Source organism: Vanellus vanellus (genome assembly GCF_965231255.1).
Source record: "Vanellus vanellus genome assembly, chromosome: Z".
NCBI classification, from domain to species: Eukaryota; Metazoa; Chordata; class Aves; order Charadriiformes; family Charadriidae; genus Vanellus; species Vanellus vanellus.
In genome coordinates this window covers 21,976,932-21,997,018 of record NC_138908.1, presented here as the reverse complement: position 1 = coordinate 21,997,018, position 20,087 = coordinate 21,976,932, and the positions used below count along the sequence as shown (strand labels likewise).

The 20,087-nt window shown below is 39.0% G+C and overlaps 1 protein-coding gene across 1 annotated transcript in view; it reads right to left on the bottom strand.

Moving 5' to 3' along the window:
* PGGT1B (protein geranylgeranyltransferase type I subunit beta) overlaps positions 1-20,087 on the bottom strand; it is a gene marked incomplete at its 5' end in the record, with an annotated part of 42,437 nt that overhangs the window by 21,765 nt on the left and 585 nt on the right. The window contains 2 exon segments of the mRNA XM_082497342.1: positions 5,333-5,400; positions 13,145-13,263. Coding sequence (XP_082353468.1) covers positions 5,333-5,400; positions 13,145-13,263 — 187 coding nt within the window.

Sequence of the window (20,087 nt, the reverse complement as noted above, 5' to 3'; positions counted from 1 at the left end):
TAAAAAAAATAAAACATATATTTACCAGAAGAATACTACAAGAATAATATATTCTGTATGCTAATAATAAATGTTTAAATTTTAAGTGTACTGGAATTCACTTTATCTTCTAGGGTCCATGTAATTATTTGAAGCTTGTTGTGACAGTACTTATAATACTACACACACTAATACAACAAAACACCTGACCTCAAATAACAGGATGCCTTTGAAGGGACAACAATCAGACACTTCAGTCAAAAAAAAAAAAAAACCACAAACCAACACCAAAACACCAGCCCCAAGAAAACAATACTTTTATGCATAAAATTGAGAATTCATGAGATTTGTAGAAACTGGCCCTGTGATAATTTGCTGTGACCAAGTAGGGTTGAAATGGCTTCTCCAAATGCAAAAGTCTCAAAGGTTTCATGAGATAACTGCTAACACCTCTAGAATTTGCATGGCTGGAAAGAAGTGTTGCTAGACTGCCCCTGCTATGAAGGACAAAGTAATTCAGGCATTGTGTAATAGTCTGTCCCAAATTTATCAAAGACATCGTACTCAAAGCAGCTGATTTTTAACTGGCCTTCAAGCTCGGTAAAAAGAAGTTCCTTTTTAAGTTCTGTATTGTGAACAAAGCCCACTTTTAGTGAAATAAAACTATTTCTGCCTCATAGACACTGTAGACTAAAGCAACAGCATGAACTAAGCAAACTGCCAGTCTTAGCACAAAATAAACACTCCTGCCACCAACTCAAACTGTGAGCTTCATGGGCGAAGGACACAAAGGTAAAAAGAATGAAGTTATTTTAAGAATGGCATTGGTTACATCTCAAGAAACTAGCAACAAGAAAGCTGTTAAGCTTTGGATGAGTTGTTAAATACTTAGACTAAACAACCAGAAGAAACACAATCCAGCAAGGTTATGTCTACGTGAAGGAGTAATGCAGCAGGAGTGGGTCCGAAGGGCAGAATAGTAGGTGCTATAGTATTGGTGCCCACACCATGTGCATTTCACAATTTGTGCTAGCTGTAGTCCTGGATCCTTGGACTAATGTCCCACTAATAGAGATGTTCATTTGGAGTGTAATTTCTGGTTCAGTTTCATTCAAAAGGAGCCCAGTTTGTGAATCTTGCTCTTTTGAAGCAAGCACATTAAACTGCTCTTGAACTGCTCTCTACTGATCTGAACTAATTGAACTAATACACTGGTGCAGTCATACTGAGAAGACAACAATGGGGATATAATAGGTGCTGTTCTCTCTACACACTTCACCTTTTGTGATAATTCCAGTTTGTAGGTCACAGAGGAAACATTAACTTGGCTCTCAGCAATGGAGTAAAAGAGTTCTGCTCTATGGGTGTTACATTACCATTGTAGTTTCCATAATCTGAGCCTTCGTTAAAAAAATTAGTACTTGAAGAGGCAAGGTGAGGGGAAGCATTCTACCACTTAAATCTGGTTCAGTGACATGATAACGTTCCCTACCACATTATCCAGAATAGCTATTTAAACATAACTCATGATTACCAACAACTCCTGCTGACCACTGCAGAAAGGGCTAAGAGACTCTCTCTGCTAAAAAAGCAAGGTATAAAGAATGCTATTAAACATACTCCTACACTTCCAAAAAATCCTTTCTTCTCACATCTGGCATCATGTTACAAACATGGATTGTTTCAGCCTTGAGAAAATACAATGTTTTTTCAGAAACACAAAACAGATCTTTTTTTCCCCTCCAAGAAGTCATATGTTCTTTACCTCAATCTTACATAAAAGTTCCAGACACTGGCTTTCAATCTAGCCCCTAAAACTGACTCATAATACTTGAAAGAGATTGAAAAGAGCTAGGCCCATCTGAAACTTTAAGGAGACTGTTTACCCCTTAAGTAAAGAGCTAGTTTAAACTCCAGTAACAGCAAATCAGAGAAACCACAGAACCTGGAGCCATTTAAAAAAAAATAATTGTTATCTAATTTTAAATGATTCATGCTTAAATGCACTGATAGAAGTAGCACTATTAGCCTTCATTTACAATTAAGGCTAAGGCTTGTTAAGGCTGTGAGCGGCAAGTTGTTGAAGTGGATATAGTTTTGCTTCACTTTTGCTACAGTCTCAAGAGCTGTGTAGATACTACCTTCTTATACCGAAAGGGTAACAGCTAAAAACACCATACCCCAAACCAAAATAACTATCCTGGTAGCATTTAGTAAAGTTGGAAATTCTAACATATCTTTTGCTTTTTTCTATTCCTTTGAAGGGAGCCTGGTGACAGAAGAGATTTGCCTACCTCCAGTATGGCACTTTCTCAGAATTCAAGAATGAAATCACTGTAGTGGCATGTAAAAAATAGTAACTCTCAATGCAAATCCAAAACGCCTACAGGCTTTTTCAAAAATTGTTTTTCAAGACAGATTTAATAGAACAATTTAAATGGTGAATAAACAAAAATTACAAGACCTTAACCGTAATTCAAAGTCATCACAGTGGATTTCCAACTCTTTCTTTATCTGAGTTACTGCAGAATGTTTTAGGGCAGTGGTGGAAATACTTAAAACCTTTGTATGCCAATAAATCAAGCAGGTCTGATCCCTCTAATGCAGTTGCAATTAAAAATGTATTGCAATGCTTGAATATAAATCATATCCATCTGCAAACAGTTTTCTAGAGACAATGACCTTCTAATTAATTTCCACAGGTTACATGATTCCACCTCTTTGTCCCTTCTGCAGACTGGCTAACACATCATGAGACACCGATGGGCTGCAACACATTTCCTGAAAAGAGAATATTTAAGTATGAAGCATGTACTATTGGAAGTTGAGAGTTAAATTGAAACACCAGAAAGTGCTGGGAAAGGATAATGATGCTTTGCCTGTCTTACAGACTTTTTGTCTTCAGGGGCCTTTACATGATCTCAGAACTATATCCAGAACTCACTCTTCAAGCTTTGTACACTGGGGAGGATTTGAAAAAGATTCCCAAAAGCATGCACTGATTTAATGTACTACACCACATGGCACTGACCCAAACCTTTGAGGAAACATAACTACTACATTTTTATTATCTCAGTTTGGTAAAATTATGTCTTTATTCATTTTATAATGCTGTTATGCCACAATAACAGCATGACAATCTCAACTTCCTAAGGTGACTGTTAACAATCATCTTCCTTCTGAGTAAAACCAGTTTTTTTCTTACACAATGATACTGAAGTTATTGTCTACCATTTTGTCTTTAAACTTCATTTTTAACAAAGTATCCCAGCAAGTCACCACTACAGATCCCAGATTGTTTTAGGTTTTAAGCAGGAGTTTTCCTTTTCTCCTTCAAGCTTAGCAGGTGGTTGGATTGCCACTGAGGTTAATTAAAACTAAAACAGATGATGAATTCATCTTGCTACTTCAGTCTGAGCTCACTGCAGACACCATCTGTAGTGTAAAACAGGATAAATACCAAAGCAAACCAAGAGACAAACTACTTTGCCTGCCACGTGCTGCTGTAGCACCCAGTTGTCCTGGTTTGAGGTAAAAGAGGACCAATTATGCTCAGTAACTTTACTTCTTAGCTGAGCCTCTCCTAACTACTGAAATTAACAGCGTATTGTGCAGACAATGTTCGCTCTCAGAGTGATAAGACCTATGTTGATAGTTGATGCCCAGGCATGGTATGCAGAGAGGCTCTTGCTTAGACTTAGTGCTGTAACACCCAAGGGCAGATAACGTGGTTATTTGCCCCGTTGGAGGGTGAGAAGAGGAAAAGCATAGAGGGGTCGCACCTGGAGGGAGGAGCGGACAGGACAGGTGACCCAAAACTGACCCACAGGGTATTCCATCCCATCTGCCTCATACTCAGTAGAAATGCAGAGGGATCAAAGGGTCAGCCCTCTTTCTTCAACGGCCGGCATCCAAGGAGGACTCTGTCAGTTTGCCTGCCTTTGATCCCGATCCTAAATCCAGATCCAGAATCCAGCTCTTGTCCATCACTGACTCCATTCTGGGACTTCCCCAGTGCCAGCCAGTGATGTGATCGCCATCCTGGGAGCTTGATAGGGTTTTGTTTATATTTCATTATTTTCTTTTTGTTTTATCATTAATATTTTCATTAGTTAAGTTCCTTCTAAACTCATAAGTCTCTTTTTCCCTCCTCTGTCTCTCTCTTTGAACAGAGGTGGGGAGGGGCATCTGTTGGTCCCATCTGGGGTGCCCCATGTCCCCAGTAGCTGATTTGGCTTAAACCACAACACTAGTGTAGACATGTAAAAAACCCCTCTTCACAATTATTTTTCCTGTGTTAGAAAGTGCAATGTCTGAATATTACTGCTACGAGTACTTCATTGACTTGCTATGCAGAGAAGCATATGCAGTTATTACTCCAATGTAGATTAACACTCCCAGAAATTATTCAGAAGCATAAAGTTATACTATTAAGAGTAAATGAAAAATAAAACCAAGACAGGCTGCTGTACTACCTTCATACTCACATTAGTTCAAGCATTTTTACACTCAACTATAGTCATTAGTGTATCAGATGTTCATCCTTGCTTTCAGTTTCAGATCCCAAGATTCATTCATTCATTCATTCATATTTAAAATCTTGCTATCTGTCAAATCAAATACTTGGTGATAATTTAGTGCTCTTTCAGATTTTTCATCCACTTTTTAGTGAGATTTGACTCCTCATTCTCGGGATAGAGCTACTGTACCTCTTTCAGAGTCCTTCCTGCACACTGGCCTCTACTTCCCTCTTCCAACTGTATCAGACCTTCTGTAGCACCTTTAGCAGCCCCTGCTAACCTTATTTCTCACTTGTACTAAGGGCACTTTCTTTTTGTATACAGATTTAACTCTTTTAACCCTCAGTTCCATGGGCTTCAAAGCATCCTCTGTTATGGTCATGACAAACAGGGATGAGCAGACAGTTGCCTATGTTTGAATGGATACCACATGCAATCAAAAATGCATGTTTTTATCACAGGAAGAATACTGAAGAACAGCATGCGCTGCACCACTTTATACAGAGCTATTCTGCCCTCCTCTACCAGGTGATAAGTTCTTGAGTTACAGAAGTTTCCCTACTTCAGTAACAGATCAGAGAAATGGTAGAGTGCAGTGAAACAAGACAATTTCTATGTCAATTTCTTCACTGTCCTGGAAACTAATGGAGTACAATTTTAGTATGCTCCTTATGCATGTTTCTTAAAAGTTCTGTAAACAATTCATTGTATTAACGGTGCAAAAATCCAGCTTTTCAGATACCTTGTTATTATGCAGTTAATATTATGCGAAAGACACAAGATCATTTATTACCTAATTGGAAATATTTCACACACACACACACTTAACTGACCTTGGAGGGATTGAATGGCATCCCTAAATATGAAGAGCCTCTGAAGCCACAGCGGTTCAAATTTGATCCTGGAAAGACAAAAAAATAAAGACTCTACTAACTTGCTTTGCTGAAACATTCATTCTAAATCATAATTCTCTAGTCCAGATCAAGACCTGTTAGTTCAACACTATTCACAGTGTTACTAGAGTTTGCATGTGTCTTTCAGTGTGTTCCCAACCTCAGTTTATCACCACTCTGGTCAATAAAAAAAAAACACCTAAGAAAAACCATAAGCAAATTTGATCCTGCTATAATGACAAAGCAACAGACTTTTTTGATTTGGTGGAAATACAGTGTTCATGTTAGCACAGAATTGTAATCCATGCTCACAAGAAAAAAAAAAAGAAAACCACAACAAAAGATTGCTCCCCTGGGAAAGTGCCCAGAGTTAACAGATTATTTTTTTTTTCCTCTCTGGATTCCTGCCTGGTAATACCATCTGTTCCCAAGCAGAATTGTTTTAAGATACTTTGCAACATGTACAAGGACAAACAAACTGTTTGCAGTTTTAAGTTAGAACTGATCTAACTCAATACTGTCAGAGTGAAATACTTAAAACAATGTGAAAGGCAAATTTTTAATTGGAACCATTCTTCCCTCACCCAAAACACAAGTACAAGAACATTGTAGCTATCAAACATTTCTGTTAGCAATTCAGTATAATTTCTTTTAAACATGACAGAGCACCTGAGCATGCAATATACAGAAGTGTGCATCGCACACTGCCTAGAGCTAAGTACAAGTTTGCAGGGCTTAAATCTGCTTCTGCATGGCAAAAACTCAAATTACTTCACTCCTCAGCCTCTGAAAAGCCTAATGACTTCTGTAGTTGAACTGCAGTTAGGTGTTCCTAAAATCTAACACCCCCCTCCCCATTTTTTTTTTTTTAGCTCTTCAGCCTTTAATCTAAAAATCCTCATGAAGATTAGGGAAAATTGTACCAGACTAACCAAACAAGAATAGCTATAAAGCTTAAAGTCCTAAAAAAAGATCACTATGCAAAGTGGTCTACCAGTTCTGGTATCATTTATCAGCACATTACCTTCTAATTTTAAATACATTCTGCATGTATGCAACATTTAAACTAGAAGATTTTAGCACTCTAAGTACTTCAATGTGGCTGAAGTATGCAAGTTTCTCTACCAGGCAAGATTTTGGATCTAATTTACATGGAATGAACTATTATTTAACAGAATAAAAAAACACCTCAGTTCTCCGCTCTCTCCACCTTTCAATCAAAAGTACATTTTAATGATTCTACAGGTGTAATGAAGGTCATTTCAGCCTGCACTAAAAACTTGTATGCTGCAGCCATACCCACTAAGAGAGAACAGAAAGACTTATCTGTATTTGTAGACAAAAAAAATGCGTAACTTTTATTTTGTTTTGTTTTATTTTATTTTGTTTTGTTATAATCTAAATCTTCTCAGCAGAGAACACTTGCCTGTTAACTCCTGGAGTCAACAACTTGTATTTCATATTGCAACAGGTTCTGGAAAGCACAATAAATGTAAGCCTTAAGGACTAATCTAAGGTCCCGAAGGACACCAAACAAAAAGCATCACAATTTGAAAAATGACACAATGTGGATGAAATAGTAAGAGTAGAAACAGAATTCCTACTTAAAAGATCAGATTTCCTAGGTGACACTGCGGAAAATTACCATTCACTTGGCACACTTTCAGTAAAAAATGAACTTGTGTCTTAAGTGCCTAAGTAAACTACAAAATTAACTTTGAAACAGCACTAATATGGAAACCTTCATCCAGAAAACAGTTGCTAGCCTACTAGCACACAGCTGTTCTGGCCTGCTGCAAATGAAAGAATGAAAGTACTACAATTAGGACAGCTCTGCAGTCAAACAGAACTCAGCTGCTACTTGTTAGATGGAAGGATTCATCCCGAAAAGACTGATCCCTATCACTGGCCTTTTAGGCTGTAGCTTATAATTCATTATCCAGGTAGAAATGGCAGTATGAATCCTGCATGCAGTGTGCTGTTAGTGGGTCACTTTGTGTTCTGACTTGACAGCTACTATGAAAAAGAGATTAAAAATAAAGTACATGCATGAAATCAGGATCTATTATTCCCTTCAGCAGTTCAATTTCATGTAATATTTTAAAACTTTTCTTGTATTACTAAACTGCTACCAAGTTAAAACCAGCATTGGTAATTGTAAACTAGTGGATTTTTAAATGTATTGCTATCATTGATTTAAAAGTGTATTTTGAGTCTTTATGTCAGCGACTTCTGATCTCTCATCCTATAATTCACACACTGGCTCCTATGAGAAACAAGTATAGCATGGCTCTTCAATGCCCTTAGTACTGCATAATCTTTAAAGGGAATTTTATCCCCTTCTCCAAATAAAAACATGTTGTCAATTAATGTACATGCAACAGATGATTCCTAGACCTTCAGCATTACAAGTGAATTGCTAAATTTCCAGTTAGAATTCTTGAATTAAAAAATAGAACACTGAGCTGATAAAGGAAGTGTTAAAACAGGACGTGAAACCAGCTCATTTCTAACCAGACTACTCTGGCCCATTGATGTCATGTCTCAATTTTTTTTAAGCTTCCTGTGAACATGCAAGTTCAAAACCAAATGGGAACCAAAGGGAAATTACGGAAAAAACACTATCTTTCAGTTTATGCACATCACCTCACCTTCTGTGAAGTCGGTTTTACTATTTTATTGCAAAGTACTTGTACCTCTTATCTTATGTAATAGCTTAGTACTGTTAATCAAACTCTTGTATGCTTTCCTGAACCATAAGCAGCCTGTCAGAATGAGCGATAGAATTAGAAATTAAACATACACTAATTAAAAGGATACGATCATAGTTTATGCTTCTTGTAAAAAACTGCTGGGGTAACCAGTTCAGCTCCAGCACAGCCTCCTGAAGCATCAAGTGTAACTGCAGTTATAAAATGGTGCCACCTAGTGTTCACTTCGAGAGTTCAGCATATTTAACTACTTTCTGAAAGAGCTTAAGACAAAGCAAAAAGTACTAAATGTTTTAGCAATCGCTGCATGACTATTGCAAGCTGAATGAAACACACCTGGAAAAGCTTTTCGCATTTGACAACAGAACTAAAGAAAATTAACTTTTTTCCCAAACCAAAAGACTCCATGCTCAAATCAGAAGCTGAAACTTTCCCGTGAAGAAAACTTCATCACTTAGCCCAGAAAGTCCTTAAGATGTGTAACAGAGCTCCAAGTGATGACCACAGATGGCTTATCTGGGGAGCTCTCTGTTTCATCCAGGACACTTTTGTTATTTATCTTTTATGATTTGTCTTGCATGGGAAGATTGATAACTTTTTACCAGCATTTCTTCCCATTCAGGTTACCTAACGTAGGCATTCCTCTAGTTCCAAGGCTTTTCTGATTTTGCCAAGTACAGAAGCAAGCTTACATACATCATTAAATTCTTAATATTAGAAAAAAAAAAAAATCACAGCTTTAATATAGGCTGACACGGTCAGTAGATGTAGATAAAAGTAAGCATACGGAATTCTTACTAACTAGACCTAAAAATTATTCTTATAAATCCAAGCACTAGGATATGTCATAAAATGCAAAGTTGCATTCTCTAAAATGGAAGTTCTTTACACATCCAGAGAAATACTTCAAATGTAGCCATTAAAGATGGTTATGTTGGAGGAAAATTAATATTTCTGCTCAAGGACCTAATGATCAGAAAGTTCACACGTAACAATGATCTCAAAAACAGTCAATGACATTTTATCCATTTTTTTAGTACTGACATACAAATAAAGAAGAAAGAAGCATTATTACAAATTTAAATTTAGACTTCGACAGAAGAAAGTTTTAGGTCCCTGATGTAGTGTAATGCTATGCATGGGTCCTTGGGGTTCAGACTCAAATGAAATACGTCTCAGCTCTCCTTTTGGTGCCATTTCTTAGTACAACAATGCATCTAGCTGTCCAAAAGTACAGTCTTCTTTCCTCTGCCTTACTAGGCTGACACTAGCACTCCCAGCCAACAGTTTGCCAACACAACACAAAGCTAACCTTAGATAAATAGGTACATGCTTTAGATAAATAAATGCATGCTTTTCTGCTTCTTCAACAAGCTAAACCAGCTCTCAAGCAGGGTCAAACAAGTGCCAGTGTTGCTATGGGGCAGGATGGTGGGTGAATATTATAGAATCATAAAATGGTTTAGGTTGGAAGGGACATTGAAGATCATCGAGTTCTGACCCCCCTGCCATAGGCAGTGACACCTCCCACTAGACCAGGCTGCTCAAAGCCCTCCACTGTCTGTCTGTAATTACATTCACTACAGAGCTCTGGATTTACCATCTTTCAAAAGTGCTGAACTGTTTTTAAGTGTGACCTGCAAGAAAACCCACAGAAGAATACAGTCTATACTGACAAACCTTAATCTTTAGGTACCTTTAGTGCATTTCAATTAGGCTTACAGAGTATGTATTTGCTACAAACCTCTGAATTGAAGCTTTCATGAGCCATCAGACATACCACATACCAGTAAATACAATCATGTTACCTAAACTATCACAGTTTGTTGTGATACTCTAAGAAGTATTCTAAACCACCAAATTCGGAATTTTCTACCACCTTCTGTGATGCTCTGTGGTGGGCTGAGCCAGCAGCTAGGCACCCACACAGCCACCTACTCACTTCCCCCTCCCATGGGAGGGTGAGAAAACAGAGCGAAGGAGAGAAGACTCACAGATTGAGACAGAGACAGTTTGATAGGTGAAGCAAAAGCTGCAGGCACAAGCAAAGCAAAGGAGGAATTCATTCACGACTTCCCATCGGCCAGGTAGGTGTTTAGCCACTTCCCAGTAAGCAGAGCCTCAGCACGCTTAAGGGTTACTCAGGAAGACAAATGCCACAACCACAAACATCACCCCCTTTTTTCTACTTTCCTCAAGCTTTTACTGCTGAACATGGTGTCAGACGGTATGGAGTATCCCTTGGGTCAGTCAGGGTCAGCTGTTCTGGCTGTGTCCCCTGGCTGTATCTTCTGGGGAAGAAGGGATGCAGAGGGGGAGAAAGAGACAGCCTTTATGCTGCACAGGCACTGCTCAGCAATAGCTAAAACACTGGTGTCTTACCAACATTGTTTTAGTCATAAATCCAAAATACAGCAGCATATGGGCTACTATGGAAAATGCGAATTCTATCCCAGTCAGTACACCTACTATAACAGTTACTGATAAACACATATTGAGTTTGCAGACAATCAACTGTTCTGTCTCCCATCCATTGGAAAAATGACTGTAAGGTAGTAGTTCTCCAAATAATTTGTATTTGCCATCTTAAACTACTTTATCTAAAAATCAGCCAAAATGCTATGGATATGAAGGCTCTGGAAGGACAAACATGAATGCAGAGAAATTTATTTTTCTGATAAGAATGACAGGAATTCTCTTTTTGCTTATCTTAGGGATTCAACCAATGATGTGATCAAAAACAAAGAACCAAGATTCCGTAACAATATATTCCAATTTAAAACATACGTTTTAAACAGGTTTTCAGTCCCAGAGCCAAAAGTAATGAAGACATATCAAGTACAATACAGTTACTTAAGGCAAGATTATTGGATTTCATCATTCCAGACACTACATAATAAAACAGTGTTATACTATTTATATTTGAAAATCAGTTTTCCCTGGAAAGAGGGATTTATCAGCAGGCATATCAAAGAAGCTGCAACAGAATACTTCTTTAAAGGCAGAGCAAAGATGCTACTTTTCCAAACAGGCCAAAAGAGGGAGTCAGAGGTCTACTGCTGGGAGGCTGCCAATTAACAAATATTGCACACACCCAGGATTAAAAAAACAAACAAACAAAGCAACAAAACAAAACCCAATAGAAAGCCAATACATTTTATTGCAAGTAGACATTACAGGAGGATATACATTCCCTTCTGAACATTCTGCCATCCAATATCCAACTTGCTGCTCTTGGTATCATTTACATTTTGTATGATTTGTTGTCCATTAGATGAAGTAAAAATGGAATAAAAACAATTCTGACGTTTTGGGGGTTAAGTGATCAGATGAGTAGTGTTATTACCAAAAGCAAGAGAGCTTAAGAAGAACAGAGTTCTTACAATGTGATACAAAACCACAGGATTGGAGGGAAGTTTGTTTTTCTGGTAAAAAGCAGAGATTTATTATTTAAAAGCACAGAATACATTGTCAAAAGTGTCCTACACAAAACTGCTGTCCTGTAATCTTATGATCGGATGATGGCTAGAAAAAGGAGCACATCTCAGCTCTGTTAGCCTCTGTATCTGCATGCTGAGATTTATACTGCCCTCCCTAGGATGCTCTTGACAATAGGACTATTCCAAATATTGGCTAGGTAGAAAAAAAAACCTGAGTACTACTACATACTATCAAAGACAAACAAAAAATGCCTATTCTAATCTCTCTTCTTGTGAACTTCACTTTTCTTTCAGAATACACTCCTGAAGACTAGGATGAAGATCAGAAATGGAGTAACTCTCAAAAACAAAGCATGTAAACCCTGTAAATTTTTTTTAATGTTAAGGGACAGGAACCTTCTTGTGATTAAAAACATTGTGTTATTCAATCCCCTTCTACTATAATCAGTTCTGGAATACAACACAAGAAAAACCCAAATCTATTAGAGCTAATGCCTAGCATGGACCTGATGGCCTGTAAGTTGCCAGAAAAATAAAAGGGATCTTTTTATTACTGTAAAAATCAAGCATCAGCAATCTTGACTTTCAGATGCTTACTTCATAAAACTCCATTTAGGGAAGAGACCTAATTTGTAGTATATAACTAGACTATATATTATAAGGAAATGCACAATTTTCTTTCTACAGCTATCCAACATACAAAGTACATGTTCATGATTTTACAGACAGGCACCTGGAATTTTGTCTACTCTAGAGACCAGCCTGGAGCTAATCCCACACCAGGACTTAAAATGCCAGCACCTCCTTTCATAAAACAGGAGTGCCTCACCCACACCTCCCTCACTTGCACCCCCTCTGCTGCTATTAGCCATTCACCTGCGCTGCCCCAGAAAGAAATGGCAATACCACCTAGCACACAGAAACATCACCTCCATGATGCCTGTCAAGTCAGCAGGAAAGGGATGCTTCCTGTGTGCTCCCTCCTCAGCTTGGATCTGCTACGCACCTTGCAACCTGAGGACAGCTGGGATACAGCAACAGCGTTACCCCTTTAAAAACCTTAGGCAAATTTAACATTCACAGATCTAAAGGAACAGATTTTTCATTTTAAAGCAGGAACTGTGTTTATCCCTTTTGCTTCTTAACCTTACACCTCCTATTTTCCAAAAGCTGTTCCAAATAACCACACCTGTTCTCAGAGCTCCTGACATAGCTACAGTTAGTGGAAGTCAATAATAATCACTACTAGACTTGTAATACATATAACGTATGCATTTCTTTTAGAACTAGATGCAACATCCCTCTGAGATGCTTAAAGGTACAACTTCATTACTATTCTATACTGTCTTACCTTCAAATTAATTTCACAGCTTCACCTTGTATACATAAAAAAACCCAGACCAATCACTTTTTCTGGCTTTATTACTTTAGAGGGATCCATTTCTAGGATTTGCTAGACATTGCTATCTGAAATTATCAGGACAGCACTTCAGAAAGGTCAGCCTTGTATTTTATAAGAACTAAGAGCCATCCGCTATTCCCCAGGTGAAAAGGAAAAATAAAGATGTTAATATCAATAAAAAAACTAAAAACTCACTCACTCTCTTCTGTGGGAAGGACCTGCAGGGAATAAATCCATTCTATTATATCATCTTTGTTCACCACATCTAAGGAATCCAACATATCCAGACCAGAGAGTGCGAAAAACGCAATTGTCAACCTAAAAGAAAAAGATAAGACTTACACTTCCCACCAAAAATATCATGGGGAAATTAACAAACGGTTGTAGAAACAGAAATATCTATGAATTCGCAGCCTTTAACAGTGGTGCAACACAGAGCCTACCTCAGAAAATATGAAATTTATCTACTGGACAAAATTATGTTCTTTGTACTGTAAACATTTCTCTGTCTCAACAAGGCTTTTCATACAAGTGACCCTTTCTTTTATATAGTAATGTTATGCCAATTCAGATGTTAAACTAAGGGCCTGCTTACCTGAAAGAAAACCACTACAAAGTAAACTAGGTTATTAACATATGGAGCACTAGTTCTCTGCGATGAATTCTTAAATGAGCAATCCCCTAAATACGCAGTAAGTGCAAAGTAACCCTGAACTGCAGTAAGCTGTCTCTGTCTCTCATTGTGTCCCAAACTCAATTTCAGATGCTTGGAAGTTAAGCGTCAAACAGCAAGGCTTCCTTTGTAACCAATCGATGCACAAATACGCACACAGGATGAGTTACCATCTAGAGGTACTTATTTCTTGTTCTTTGGTATAAAGGAGCCTAGATGACTAACTTAATTAAACACCTAAAATTAAGCACATCAAATCCAAGCATAAAATACAGAAGTGCAGTAGCTAACATGCTGAATGTCGTGTCTTGTCCACAGCTTGTTTCCTTCCATAAACGTGTGCTACCATACCTCTTAACTAACACCTTTTTCAAGGGTTTTGTTTTTACCTTAAACCATTGCAGTCACCTAGCTTACAGCATGGCTCCTCAAAGAACTGCATCACTTGCTCTGACAAAGCACCAAAGCAACAGCACTGGGTTAGGAACATGACATAGCTTGCTACGAGACAACATGTTAATGTAATGGTACTTTGGAAGTTCTGACACAGATTAAAATTAGCCGGATGTATATTTTGCCACCCACACTCACATCTGCCTGTCCTTCTTCTAGAAATTCCTGCTCTCCTTTCACCAGTTAAGATGATGGATTGTGAAAGAGCTGCTGCACAGGCAGAAACTAGTTTAGCATGCTAAGCAAAACCAAAAGTTAATGCCGGCATTCCTTAGGAGGCTAAGTTATAATTTGCAGTTACCTCACAAGCTGCTGAGCCACCTTGGCCATCAGTAGTAGGCACCTCTGAAGATGAGGAGACAGATGAGGACAGAAGCCTCTACAACCACTTAATTTCTGCATGTGATTCTGCATCAGAACCACAAACAGTAATACCAAAGAAAAATGGTGATGCGAGTCAGCCCAAAACACACCTCCAAAAGAATTCTTCTAATTAAAACACAGTAGCCAAATGATGATGCAGCAGACACTGATCTCAATAAAATAGCACAACCTCAAAGGGTGACATTCCTACCACTGGGCTGACCAGCTGCTATAGTCATCACGTGGCCATTAACAAGCAGAATGTAAGTCAACAACTTCTGCTTCAAAACTTATAATCGAGGATTACATAGCACAAGCGGTGGCCACAACTCAGTTCAGTAACTTGGACTTGTTAAGATGAGGTTACTTGATTTCATGCTGTCTTTTACTTTGACCCTCAGCTTTTGCATTGCTTTTCATACCACTCTTACAAACAAGAGGTTTTAATCTATAATCTGCTTGGATATTGAACATGAACATTCCCTCCTCAACTCTAAGATCTTTGCAGAAAAAAAAAAAAAAAATATCAAAAGCAGAATAGCATACAGCTCCGTTATGGCAAGTATTCATGGCCAAAAGAAAGTTTAAACTTACTCTGTAATCACTGGATTTTAAAACATGACTCTTTACTACTATTATTACGAATAAAGTTTTTGAGCATAGAGAGACAAAAATGTATGTTGCACACAAAGGTATTTCTACATGAAACCATCTGATGAATAAAAAAATTCACAGAATCACAGAATTTTCAGAGTTGGAAGGGACCCCTAGAGATCATCTAGTCCAACTCCCCTGCCAAAGCAGGAGTGCCCAGAGCACATTACTCAGGACTGCATCCAGGCGGGTCTTGAAAATCTCCAGGGAAGGGGACTCCACAACCTCCCTGAGCAGCCTGTGCCAGTGCTCTGTCACCCTCACCGTAAAGAAGTTTTTCCATGTATTTGAACGGAACTTCCTGTGTACTAACTTGTGCCCGTTACCCCTCGTCCTGTTACTTGGAACCATTGAAAAGAGCCTGGCTCCATCCTCCTTCAACCCACCCTTTAGATACTTGTACGCCATAATAAGGTCTCCCCTCAGCCTTCTCCAGGCTAAAGAGTTCCAGCTCTCTCAGCCTTTCCTCATAAGGGAGATGCTCCAAGCCCTTCATCATCTTAGTTGCCCTTCGCTGGACTCGCTCCAGCAGTTCCCTGTCCCTGTCCCCCCAAAACGGGACACAGTATTCCAGTTGTGGCCTCACCAGTGCAGAACAGAGGGGGATAATGACCTCCCTCGACCTACTTGCTACACTCTTCCCTATGCAGCCCAGGATTCCATTGGCCTTTTTGGCAACAAGGGCACATTGCTGGACCATGGATAATTTACTGTCTACCACAACCCCCAGATCCTTCTCCTCTGAGCTTCTTCCCAGCAGGTCCGCCCCTAACCTATACTGGTGCCTAGCATTCTTCCTCCCCAGGTGCAGGACCTTGCACTTGCTCTTGTTGAGCCTCATTAGGTTCTTCTCTGCCCAGCTCTCCAGCCTGTCCAGGTCACGCTGGATGGCAGCACGGTCCTCTGGGGTGCCAGCCACCCCACCCAGTTTGGTATCATCAGCAAACTTGCTGAGGATACACTCTGTCCCCTCATCCAGGTCATTAATGAATATATTAAACAAAATTGGACCGAGTATTGACCCCTGGGGGACACCACTGGTTACAGGCCTCCAACTAGACTCTGTGCCGCTGATCACAACCCTCTGAGTTCTGTCCCGCAGACAGCTCTCAATCCACCTCACTGTCACCTCATCTAGCCCATACTTCCTCAGCTTCCTAATGAGGATGTCATGGGAGACAGTGTCAAAAGCCTTGCTAAAGTCAAGGTAGATGACATCCACGACTTTCCCCTCATCCAGCCAACCAGTTATAACATCATAGAAAGCTATCAGATTGGTCAAGCATGATTTACTCTTGGTAAATCCATGTTGACCATTTCCAATAACTTCCTGTTCTTCAACGTGTTTGGAGATGACATCCAGAATGAGTCGCTCCATTACCTTCCCAGGGACAGAGGTAAGACTAACTGGTTTGTAGTTCCCCGGGTCCTCCTTCTTGCCTTTTTTGAAGATCGGAGTGATGTCAGCCTTCCTCCAGTCCTCAGGCACCTCTCCTGTTCTCCATGACCTTTCAAAGACGATGGAGAATGGTCTAGCAATAACATCCACCAGCTCTCTCAGCACTCACGGGTGCATGCCATCAGAGCCCATGGACTTGTGAATGTCCAGCTTGGCCAAGTGGTCTCTGAGTCTTTCAAAGTGCAAAATTAACACTTAAGGCTTATATCAACTTTTGCCATTGATCAGATCTGTGTAACCCAAAACCTGAGACTGGATAATAACTCACTATTTCAAGTAAAACCACTCCTTTTATAAAAAAACCAAGAAATTTACTGTTCTGTTACAGTAAATTACTTCTTTGAAACCTTGCATACATTTTCTGGTTTTCCACAAACACTAAGTTCAACAATCTTTTACTGAAACTACCTAAAGACATTTTCACACTATGTTACCTAGCTAAGCTAATTCCAATGAGGCACAAACAACATGCCAACTGCTGCACTAGAAACTGCTGCAAACTAGGTCCAAAACCCCAAGGCTGTACATGTATGACAGACGAGAAATCTCATCTATACTTAAAAATACATGTATCAGATAAATTAATGCACAAAGTGTTTTTACATATAGTTAAGTTTCAGTTTACTTATTTAGAGCTGATTGTCTGTGTTATTAGCATCAGCATGACCGAGGAACAGCCCATACAGTGTGTTGATGATGTGAAAGAACATCTGGCACCACCAGACAGTGACAGGCCCTGATACAGCCACCTAGATACTGCATCCTTACTCCATATGCTATCCTGCCTCACAGAAAATTAACTGACACACGTTCCAAGACTAACAAAGACAACTCTTAGCAGCACCTTAGCTGACACATAGCATGAAATGTAAAAACTTTATACACAGCAATCTCCAGAGAGGGTAGCCCTTTCTAAGACAATCCCCAAATTTGGCATCACTTTCCCTGTATCTTATCTTCATGCCTCCTACCACTTTACTGCATGTGTATTAATTTAGGAAGTCAAGCACCAAAGCTTGACAGCTGAAATTTATTTGTTAATTGACCTACTGAAAGCTTAGAAAACAGGTATCATTTGTCTCAAGTTCCCCTCCAAGACAAGCAAGTATAGGCATTTCAGATGACATATTCAGAGCTCTTCATCTTCACACATAGACAAAGACTACACAGTCTCTCAGCAGTATTCAGAAAGCATTTCTGACCTGACTGATTTGAGAAACTGAATACACATGCTACAAAGTAGCACAATCTGAAAGACTTCAGAGACTAGGAAAGTTACATTCTCCTGCAAAACCTCACAGTACTGACTGATCATGTATGAAACACTGTGATCCAGATTACCGAAAAACTACTACTGCTGAGGCCACATGCAATAACTACAGCCAAAAATAATTATGAAGGCTCTGAGCCAATAAATTGAGTAAAGAATGTGAAATCAAATTTCTTCATCCTTGTACCTACTCCATTAGTGTCTGACAAACTACAGGTTAAGTTAGAATGCACTAGCACTGTATGGAAATTTTCATCCTCTACCATCCTCCCTGGTGATAACAAATGCAGTTGTTTCTGCTGCAGTGCCGTGAACCAAAACCAACCCACTGACAATGATTTTTATTCTTATTTTCTTTACAAGTCTCTTTTTAATTTAGTTGAGTTTTGCCACTTAATTCACCATGGAATCACACAAATGCAGGAACAAGGGAGGTAAGAATAAAAGGGTAACAGCATTTCTTTCTGCAGCAGTACCAGCTCAGGAGGCTTGCTGAACTCGGTGACCTTGAACTTGTCTAAAAGCCAAACTTTGTATCCTCAAAGCCAAACTAGGGAAGAAACATTTATGGTTCAATCCCCCACTCAGAGTTTGTTAATGGATGTGTAAGTACATCTGCAGAACACTCATCTAAAAATTAGTACAAGAGAACTGAAAAAGCCTCTGGCTGAATAAAAACTTCATGACTTCAAAAAACGCATGAAATTAGATGACCACGATTTTTATTCTAATTGAAGGTTTAGACTGAGCTCACCTGCCAAAAATTAAGGCATCCTGAAATAGTTTCAATTTGACAGTTCCAATTTTTGGAAAACAGTGCATTTTCAGTGTTGCACAGCCATATACTGTGCAATACAATAAAGTACAAAGTACAATATACTGGGCACCAGTTATTTAATGTATTGTGGCTACTATGACCACACATTAAATTTAAGTTCAGACAGCTCATTAATTTCTCAAGAGTTCTCAAAACAGTTAGCATTACTATTAGCATTATTCAGTAAGACTGCAGAAGATCCCATGTAAACTAGAGCCTCTGTTTCAGCTCCATGGCAAACTGCAACAGCTTGGCAATGTAAATCACAGAACAAAAATGTCTAGGTTGCTCAGGGCCTCTGGAAATCACTGGTCCAACCTTCTGCGGTACACAGGGCCTTAGGTGAGATGACCCAGGACCCTGACAAGCCAGGTCTTCAAGGGTGACTCCAGCACTTCAATGGGCAACCTACTTGTGATTAACTGCTCTAATGGTGAAGAACATTTTTCCTTCATCCAGACAATTTTCCCTGAAGCAACATCATTCCCATAGCCTCCTGCCCCATCACCCTGCTCCCTTGTCAAGGGTGCACCTCCATCTTTCTCTGTAACTAGTTTCTCAGTAATGGAAGACCGTGATCAGATCCTCCCTCCTCTATGCTGAACAAACCCCATTTCTTCAGCTTTTCTCCATAGGACAGTGTGGCCAAGGTTAGCCCTTTGCGTTATGATTCTAATGCATCTGTGCATGTTATTGCAATTTTAATGCCTAGAAAGACTATAGCATGCCTCGACTTTCTCTTGCTGTCATTTAAAATAACTGACAAAGCACAATAAACCATCAGCTAATTCTTAATGAATAAATTATTTAAATCTCTGAAATCAAAATTCATAACTTTCCTTTTTAATACATAAAATTACACGTTATTCTACACACAGTTCAGTGCTATACATACTAGGCCTTACACGTTTTTGCAAAGTGTTTGTACTCTAAACTGAATAAAAGGTTGATTTAACAGGAAGACTTGATCAAACCTGTTAAGCATTCTTCACCGCATGACCTGCAGAAGATTACAAAGTAAAAAGCATCTGATGATTGTATTGGTTGAGTAAGAGATCAAACCCTCTACAAGTCTCTGAGTTTTTATCAAGTGCAGCTTTGACAATCAAATTATTGATCGTCTTGTGCCTCAGAAGTAACTGCCTTACATGAGGACTTTAAGAATCTGAAATAAATGCAGTCTGAAGCCATTACAGGGACAAGTGTCCCTCTAATCCAAAGTGAAGAACATACTTCACTAGTATTTTAACTTTTACGCTAGCTAATGAAGATTTAAATTATTTCTGTTACATAAACAAGAGTCTTCTCCGTGCTGACTTCGAGCTACAAAAGGCTTAAGTCACTTATTTTAAAATCGGCTTCCAGGGTGGATTAAAAGAGTGAAGCACAGGACTGAAAATAGATTAAAAGGCTCAACAAGTCTCGCCTCGTGGATATCGGGGAGCTTGCGCGA